We start from the raw sequence: 9,681 nt of genomic DNA, 5'->3' as shown, positions 1-9,681 counted from the left end.
GAAATTTCAATGGTGTGCTATGCAGTGTAGATAAGGTGTTGTGTGATGTAACGCTGTTTTAATTGTGGCCTCTAAGCAGTAATTAATCGCTATCAGGAATATAATATCTACACTATAAAAATATTTTCTTTGCCATGTCATCGTGAGAAATTACTCTCACAACGATTTTTTCAATATTTTGTGTATTCACTTGTTTCCATATTATCCATCTCTTTCTATAGAGTTATTAGTAGCTTATGTCAGTGAAATCTTCCCACCTGCCCAGTTAAGGCGCTCTCACACTAGCAATATTTCCGTTGACTTTTGAATTTGACGTCAACTTTTAATGTTTTGACGACGACTTTTTAGTGTCGTCGTCACGAATTTTGAAAGCGATAACGATCGAATTCAACCCACCTCTCCCTCTACCTCTACTCTACCGTCGACTTTATCGTTTGTTTACATCTGGGAGGGAAGAAGGGCGCGCATTTCAAGGTCATCAGAGCAGTTTTTGGTAGAAGATTTGAGGGGGAGACGGTGCTTATGGGACGGTCCGCAAGCATGATAGTTCTATGAAAAAAGGTCTCAAGATGAAGAATTATGAAGAAATCACCATGCGACTCGGGAAAAGTTTCCGGAACTTGCTGACCTTCATACAGGTAAGTCTGCTACTACTCTATATCTGGAATATCAGACTGTCTTATAGCCTAGGTCTACTCTCATTATGCTATCTTGTGTGCATTATCAAATTACAGGTCAACAACTTGGTGAGATTTAAGAAAATAGGTCACACTATAAACACAAATCTGATTATCTAATCGGATCGAAAATTTTTTCGTTTGTTTACATCCAGTAGTTGGTTAAGGTTTTTTAGGCTCAGGAAGAGTGTAATGGTTCTAGCTAGTTCCCCATCGAATGATTTTCGATTTTTGCAACAGTCCCCAACCTCCATGACTGGGTAGCCTAAGAAGTGGTCTAAAAGAACCTGAGTTCTTCTGGACATTCACCCAGGCTACAGAACCTGACTCTGGGTAGGCTACAGAACCTGACTCTGGTTAGGCTACAGAACCTGACTCAGGTTGTGTAAATAAAGTTAGGACTATTCTATCTAGGCATAGCCCAGCTTATGAAATATTTTTTAGCGGCAATGCTATGCCTAGACCTATATAGGCTGGTCTAGAAGTAAGCTATTCCTAGCCTAGTCTGAACTACTGCCGACTGTATACTAATTAGCCTAGAGAGCTTGGGTTATCCTAACCTAATTTTTCACACTTCACCTAAGATTTTAAACGTGTAGGCAAGTCTGCAACCCATGCCCTGAAAGAGGACATCATGCTAACCTAGCATGAAACATTTAATATACCTAAATAATTTCTGTAAAGATAGTTAGTTCATTAGTTAATAATTTTTATATCAAGCTAAATATATGTTTTTCCCCTTTCAGATCAAGTGCGGGCAAAATTTAGTAATTTGAAGGGATACTTCATCCATGAATATAAAAAAATTCAGGCTGCTCCAAGTGGTTCATGTGGTAAACCAAGCTCCAAGTGGGAATTGTTTGATTTGATGTCTTTTTTACATGATACAGTGGCTTCACAACTTACATATTCCAGTGACATTAATGAACAAGTAAGAGTATATACATATGTGTATTACATTATTTACATAGCAGTTTAATAATAGGTATAATTACTTGGCATTTAAGAATCAAATTTGCACAATAAACCTGCTGTAGGCCCAGGTAAGCAAAAGTGTAAGGTTAGGTCAGTAAGGTCAATAGAAAAATCTAATATTTTTAGTTAAGTAAAGGGAATTATGCTTGCCCTTCCACAATCTTAAATTATCAGAATTACTAATGCATCATTACCTAAAACTGATCCATTATACAGCAGTTTATGTTATCAACATATTCATAATAGAGTAATATATATATTTTTTTTATTTACAGGTAAATCCTATAGATAATCCTCTAGTTATTGAGGTTACTCGAAACACTTTTGATGAATTTCAAATTGTAGAGTCAAGTACGGGTTCTTCAACTCAACCTGTGTCCCCCAGCTTTGACCTTTCTAATGGAAGTTCTGATCGGTCTGTTGCACCAGCAACTTCCGCAACTTCATCTCTACAGAACCAAAAAGCAAGTAACAGTAGTAAGAAGAGGAAGCTACAAAATTCATTTGAGGAAGAATGCTTGCAAACCCTCAAAGAATTGGGCAACACCAGTACGCCTAACGACCTAGGTTTCAGTGTGGGAAAAACAGTTGAGGTTTGGATAAGGTCCCTACTAGTAAATGGACAAAAGGTTGCAGCAGCTAGATTTCCCAAGTCGTCCTGGAAACTGAGCGGGAATATGGCTTACCTGATGATAAAGTAGGTTAACAGTAGTTATCAATTTGGTGCTAAATTCTGTCAGTATTTAATCTCTGGTGGTAATTTGAATTTCAAATACATGATCTGTAAGACCTCAGGCTTTCTAGTCTAATCAAGTTCCTGTAGCTGTAAACATTTTGTATACAATAAAGTTCAGTCTAATCAAGATTGATGTCATGCAGCTTTAAACATTTTCTATGTAATAAAGTTGATTAAAGTAATTTCAGGGTTTGTTTCTCCAGGTATCGCAGGGTACATATTTAAATTCCACATCGCTCTTCATAAGTTTCTTATAAGTACTGAGGAGTAAATAATAGCAATTGAACAAATAATGAATTTTATTTTAAGATAACTGTATATACAAATGCAAATATTCGAAGGCATATGGGAGAAAATGTCCACTAGTGCATATAGGCTCGTTCATCTTGGAGTGGTACTGCCCTTCATTATTAAAGTAATAATCCATTAATGTGTTCTTTACATTTTGGGCATCACTGGTACTACGTCCGCCATGTCCAGGACTACTATCCAAACCACTGTTTGATAAACCTCTCTCTTATTTCAGGGGGTGCATACAAATTCTTAGATTGTGCACGGATAGAATTATGTAAAACCACTATAGCAAACAAAATGTCCTTTACATTGTTTGGACAAGTTTGGATAGGTTTTGATAACACCTTAAATACTACTGAATGATACCAAAGGCATTTTCTGATGTGCGCCTTGCTCTTGACAACCTATAATTGAATATAGTTTTTACTTTGTTTAATTCCCTTCCTGGGAAAGGTTTCATCAAATAGGGCTTAATTGGGAATGCCTCATCACCAACAATGACATATGGGCTTTGCTTATCAGTGAAAGGTAAGCAACATGATGATGGGATATTTAAAACTTCACTATCTATTGCTTCCTTTAGGCTACACCTATATTTACATACAGGAACTTATAAGATGCATCAACTAATGCCATCATGATCATACTAAAATGACCTTTATAATCATGGAAACCAGCACCAGAATGTGGGGGCTTTGCATTTAGCACCCTTTTCCCATCTAGTGCCCCTATGCAATTTGGAAAATTCCATTGCTGGAAATAATGCAGAGCAATTTCATTCCATTCCTCAGGAGTTGATGGAAGTTTTAAATATTCTGTTTTCATTATGTTGTATATGGCTCTGCATGTCTCTGGTATGAGGGATGAAACCAGATTATGGCTAATCCGAAATTGATACCCAAGGGAAACTTGTGATTCTCCTGAAATGAGAGAAAAATTCCCTTAGCAATAGTATAAATATATATATTCCTAATGTACATACTGTAAACCTTGCATTTTTGCCTTGACATATTGTACTGCAGCTTATCTGGAATTATCAGTTAATTAATAACCATACTGTCATCAACTATAAAGTTTAAAATATAATAGTGCAACCACAAAATTTACTTTTTTTTATTATAAATTGTGTAAACACGCAATTATTTTGTAATTATGTTACCCAATTAATAGACAGTATAGCTAGGTTAGGTTAGGTGGTTGTTTTGAGATTGGTAATACTTTACTAACCTAGCCTAGGCTACTTTAATGCCTGCCATTAGGTTGCAGTCTAGTCTGGGTAGCCTTATGTACAATTTTATCGAATACCTTAATCTTAATCTTGGCCTTGGCTAACTTATGCCAAGACCAAATTTGTCCTTTCCTCCCCTGAAAATCCAAAAAATGTACACCAGCCTAGACTAAGCTTACTTTTTTCCTACAAGAATCTATCAAACATGAATAGCAACCCAAAAACGAACAGTGTACAGATACAAAATGATCAGCATCTTTCATGCATAACCTAATTAATACACCAAGCCTAGGATATATTAGCCTAGTCTAGGCATAAACAATTCCAAGTAACATAGCCTACCTGTTGCTAAATAACGAAGAGTGAGGGTCAATCGCTGTGCAGCAGACACAGCTTTCCTCATTTTAGTATCAGCTTTTTCAATGTGAGGTGTCATCAGGTTTAACAGATGAGCGAACTGTTCTTTCGTCAATCTAATCCAGTTCTTCATGGCGGACGGCGTCGACCCTGACGAAGACGTGGGTGGCGGATGACAGTTCTGGCGGTGTGAAGGTGGCCGACCTCTCGGTGTACGTGCGCTTGCAAGGGGCGAACTTGCCGGCCACGTCGCGGAGTCTCTGCAGTGATGGGATGTGGCGATCTTCTGCCACAAGTTCGCCCGGGACCAAGAGGGGGCTCACCGTAGGGTTTTTCGGCTGCGGATGGGGTGCTGTCGGCTCTGGGGGTGGTTCTCAAACCGAGGAGGACCCACGGCAGCTGATGTTTCCAGTCCTCGGCGGTGCAGCGGGCCATGAGGGACGCCTTCAGGGATCTGTGGAACCGCTCGACCAGGCCGTTGGCAGCCGGGTTGTATGCCGTGGTGGTGTGGTGCGTGGTCCCCAGCAGCTGAGCCAGGGCGGACCACAATTCGGACAGGAAGGCGGGGCCCCTGTTGGTTGTGATGTGGTCCGGGACTGCTGAAGTGGCTAACCCAACTGGAAAGCAGGGCCTCGGCACACGCGCTGGCAGTGGCTTCGGGCCACCTTGTCAAGCGGTCTACCACCGTCTGGAGGTATCTGGACCCGCCTGACGGGGAAAGGGGCCTGATGACGTCGACATGAATGTGGCCGAAGCGGCGCTCTGACTGCGGGAACTCGCATACCCCGTACTGCGTGTGACGACCCACCTTGCTGGTTTGGCACTGCAGGCACTGTTTCGCCCAGGACGTGGCGTCCTTCTGCACCCTGTGCCAAACACTTTTGAGCGGCTTGGCCATGGTTCTGCCAGAGGATGTGAGAGGCCGTGAATTATGTCGAATACCTGGCGGCGGCGTGAGGCTGGAACCAAGGGGCGAGGCTGACCTGTACTGATGTCGCAGAGGACACTTGGGCCTCCGGGGGCGAGGGTCACGTCCCGCCACTTAAGGGAAGTGATGGCGGTGCGGTAGGCCGGGGTTTCTGGGTCAGCGGCCTGTTCTCTGGCGAGGTCTTGGTAGTTTACTCCGAGCTGCACTGTGTTCAACTCGACTCTGGAGAGGGCGTCTGCTACAGGATTTTTCCTGCTGGGGAGGTACATGATGGAGCAGGTGAATTCGGCTATGGCTGAGAGGTGGCGGTGCTGCCTGGAAGACCATGCGTCCCCTTGCTTGGTGAAGGCGTGAACCAATGGCTGGTGTGAAGGGCGTCCCCTCCAGGAGGAACTTGAAGTGCCGGACTGCGCAGTACATCGCGCAGAGTTCCCTGTCGAAGGTGCTGTAGCGGGTCTCTGCAGGATTGAATTTCTTGCTGAAGAAGGCGACGGGCTGGGCGGCGCCGTTGATGACCTGCTTTAGGACAGCACCACATGCGATGTTACTGGCATCCGTTGTTAGCTGGAGAGGTGCCTTGGGATCCAGTATATATATATATATATATATTATATATATATATATATATATATATATATATATATATATATATATATATATATATATATATATATATATATATATATATATATATATATATATATATATATATATATATATATATATATATATATATATATATATATATATATATATATATATATATATTACATAGACATACGCATATAGCAATATATATATACTTTTGATTTTCAAGTGCAATAAAAATAATAAATTGATAAACCAAACTTTTAAAATCATTGACCTTATGATTTTATGTATGCTATAACTACACATAATGGTGTAATGGATTAATATATTAATCATATAATTAATATACACGGGTATATACATCGTATAGAATACCCTGCAAAAGGGTATTCTTTACCTGCAATACACCCCTAAGTAAGGGTATCTCAAGTATATGTTATACCCTTGATAAGGGTATATTGTAAAGGGTATATTATAGTTCTTATATACCCCGATAGGGTATGCTATTTTAACCACTAGGAATACCCTTTTTCTACCCCTTTTATACCCTTAATTTTTTAGAGTGTGGTGTATACTCTTATTTAATAATTGATTTGATTAATTTTACGTTCCATACGCCATTACTTCAATCTACTGCAAATTCGAGTTTGCTCCTGCATTATGAATTTGCAGGTTTTTTCTCATACACAAATTCCTTTTTGTGGATTTATGATTACAAAGTTAATTACAATTTATGTTGAACAACTGACATACAAAGTATCGACAACTCTCTTATAAATGTACTGTTGACAAATAACAATAATGGGAACACTACCATTAGTAATGTTAAGGACAACGAGAAGCGTGCAACATAGAATGTAGCCTTGGCCTAGCCTATAGATCACTGCCGATGTATTTCCTAATTATTATTGTTATGATGCTTTGGTAATGCCTCTTATGATTAATCCAGCAGCGTTAATTTCTTCAAACTATTCAACTTTCACGATGATAAATGCATAATAGCATTGCACAGGTAAAAGAACGAAAACATGTGAAACTAACCGTTTTCCTCACTGAAAGACCAAGTAGATACTGTACATAATAAAATAATCCAATGTAGTACAGTACAAGGATACTGTAACAGAAACCCAAGCCATTATACGTTTAAGAGCATAACAGTAATAGAACAGTTTTGGAAATCAGTATCCAATATTCACAGAGAGAGAGAGAGAGATTAGCACGAGTCATCTGATCAATAAAAATAAAATTAAATAATCTGGTATGATTAAGTTTATATTAAAAATTTGTACCTGTATTTCGTCTGACCGCTATTATTATCAGTTACATGAGCCAATCTACACGATCGGCCGCTTAGATTCGACCAGCATTATTTTGTTTTAATCACCAAAACCGACCCATCCCATTCTGTAGCCATGGCATCGGAAACATTGTCGACTTGATGGAAGCCAGGTGGTTTGAGAGACCGGTTTTGAAGAATAACTAACTAAAGGGGTGACGCTCAGACCAAGACTTGACATCTTTAGTATTCTGTGATGAGGGAATATCCATGGCTAAATTATCCATTGTGCTGTTGGTGTTGCTCCGTAGTTTTAGAACTAATCTAGAGTAACAAACTTGTATTATCTAGAATTCAAGTATATTTTACCTAGAGGAAATGGCTAAGCTTTTACCTCTTGAAAGATCTACGTCCAGTTCAAAGCCATATCTCTTCGTTGTTATATCCCTAGGCAGCGATAAGAAGAGCATCGTTCATATCTGTTAGCCCGAGTTGTTGCCATACACTGCCATTCTTTTCACCGTGGAAATTCTCTTTCAAAGAGCACTTTAAGAACGACATTCGCGTTCTTTATATAACAATAAAATATTCTCTGTGCAGGTTACTGCCTGTGTATTAATTTATTATTCAACAGTAGGCCTATGCTGTCCAAATATTAAAAGGCTATCTACTCTAAAAGTAATGTCTTCATTAACTCCTAAAGAAAGAAGCCTATAGGCCTAGTTCCCTCTACCAGTACGACTAAAGTTTCGTTGAAATTTATTGAACGAATGCAAAGACATGCATACGTGCTTTGTGTACGTGTGACTTTATCCTATCGTTCGTGTATCCGTTTGTGGGATTCATCTTATGTTAGTGATTAACGCTGTTGCTAAGGAACTCGATAAACGCAACTAAAGCTTATCCTGTTCTCTTAAATGAGAAAGGTCGTGTTTCAAAATGGTTCAGTGATTTTAAAAATCATCCTTAGCGTATTTTTTTATTAGGTTTCGACTTGTGTTAGTATTAGTATTTTGAATGTTCTACTTAGGCTATATACTAATACGGGACTGCTGCGCGTATTTCAAGAGGAAAATCCAAAGCTGCAAAGTTAATTCAGTTTTCCAGCTCATTCGTCTTTGAACGAAGACCATTGGAAAGGAGTATGTCCATTGCTATTTCAGAAAAACAAATAGTTGACAAGAATTTTTGTCAAAAATTTTTTGTTTCGAAATCCTATAACTAACGAAAAGCCAAACCGTTCCTAATTTGCATTATGTTCCCCCGAAAATAGTGCTGCCGTTAAATGCGAGAGCAACGTTTACATATCATCTTTCTTCCACACTAACTTTCCCTGAAAATAGGAGATGGCGCAGCGTGTGATTTATATTTATTCGGTCTTTCACGCTGCGTAAAAAAGCAAGGCAGCAGAGCACTTTTTTCTAAAGTAAATAATTACAACGTTTACTAATAAATGGAATGGAATGGGAAATAAGATTTAGGGCAAAGGCCAAGCGCTGGGACGTATGAGGTCATTCAGCGCTGAAAGGGAAATTGAGAGCAGAAAGGTTTTCAAGGGGTAACAGAAGGATAACGTCGCGCTTGCGCTATGAAACAATTGTTAGAAGAGGGTGAAAAGTAAGATGGAAGAGAGAGACTATGAACGGGAGTACAGTAAAAGGAATGAAAGTGAATGCAGTCAAGGGTCCGAAGGGACCCTGCAAAGAACCTAAGTAATGCCTTCAGTGCAATCTGTGTGAGGTGCATTGACGGCACTACCCCTGTAGGGAAGTTTACTGTTTATTAGGATGGATTTATGTTATGAATATAAGTACCCGTGCATTATGTATGGGCATTTGGTAATTGGAAGTGATACCCACACACACACACACACACACACACACACACACACACACATATATATATATATATATATATATATATATATATATATATATATATATATATATATATTAGTATTAGTACTGGAACAATGTATTTTTTCAAGAACATTCGCCTATTAATAAACTATGCTTGATATGCCTTACATGACTCTACTAACAAAATTTGACACACTCTGGGACATTTCTATCAATCTGCTGAAGAGCCCTGGATCTGTGCTGTCCACATCTATATTCGCGCATCGGAATGCTTTGCAAATCCTTCGGGAAAAAATCGACCGGGGAAGAATTGACTAACTGACAACTGAGTCCTATCCTCCACGCAACAGGGGAAATTTAGGGACAAAGGGCAGGGGGCGGGAAATCAAGGTGGGAAAATTATTAATGTTTAAGCAGAGTGCATGGATGAGCTCAGCTCTGTCAGGATTTGCCTGTTTGATCTTAGGTCAGTATTCGTGCATCGAAATGCTTTGGAAATCCATAAAAAAAAAAAATTGGGCTGGGAGAACCTGACTGACCAATGAGCTCTACTCCACGCAATAGGGGAAATGTCGGGACAAGGGTGAGGGGTGCGGGGGGTATCAGGGCGGGAAAACGATCAGTTTCCAAGCCTAGTACATGGATGACCTTACCTCTACCAGGATTTGCTTGTTTGAAACTACGTCTGTATTCGTGTATCGGAGTGCTTCGAAAATCGATGGGAAAAATAATATCACCCGAGAGAAATTGAATAATTGAC

The 9,681-nt window shown here is 39.5% G+C and overlaps 1 protein-coding gene and 1 long non-coding RNA gene across 2 annotated transcripts in view; one reads left to right on the top strand and one right to left on the bottom strand.

Moving 5' to 3' along the window:
- Positions 1 to 442: 442 nt before the first annotated feature.
- On the top strand, positions 443 to 2,590 carry LOC136848925 (uncharacterized). The gene is made up of 3 exons (XR_010856183.1): positions 443 to 638; positions 1,424 to 1,608; positions 1,928 to 2,590. It is a non-coding gene; the product is annotated as an uncharacterized lncRNA (long non-coding RNA).
- Positions 2,591 to 2,832: 242 nt separating this feature from the next.
- The window catches only part of LOC136848950 (uncharacterized), an 80,413-nt gene continuing 73,564 nt past the window's right edge, over positions 2,833 to 9,681 (bottom strand). The window contains exons 4-7 of the mRNA XM_067121761.1: positions 5,614 to 5,711; positions 4,886 to 5,169; positions 4,253 to 4,585; positions 2,833 to 3,602 (exon numbers count right to left, since the gene is read on the bottom strand). Coding sequence (XP_066977862.1) covers positions 3,262 to 3,602; positions 4,253 to 4,585; positions 4,886 to 5,169; positions 5,614 to 5,711 — 1,056 coding nt within the window. The 3' untranslated portion in view covers positions 2,833 to 3,261. The remainder of the gene's footprint in view (positions 3,603 to 4,252; positions 4,586 to 4,885; positions 5,170 to 5,613; positions 5,712 to 9,681) is intronic.

The sequence above is a fragment of the Macrobrachium rosenbergii genome, chromosome 20, assembly GCF_040412425.1.
Source record: "Macrobrachium rosenbergii isolate ZJJX-2024 chromosome 20, ASM4041242v1, whole genome shotgun sequence".
Classification (NCBI taxonomy): domain Eukaryota; kingdom Metazoa; phylum Arthropoda; class Malacostraca; order Decapoda; family Palaemonidae; genus Macrobrachium; species Macrobrachium rosenbergii.
This window is presented reverse-complemented; position numbering and strand designations above follow the sequence as displayed.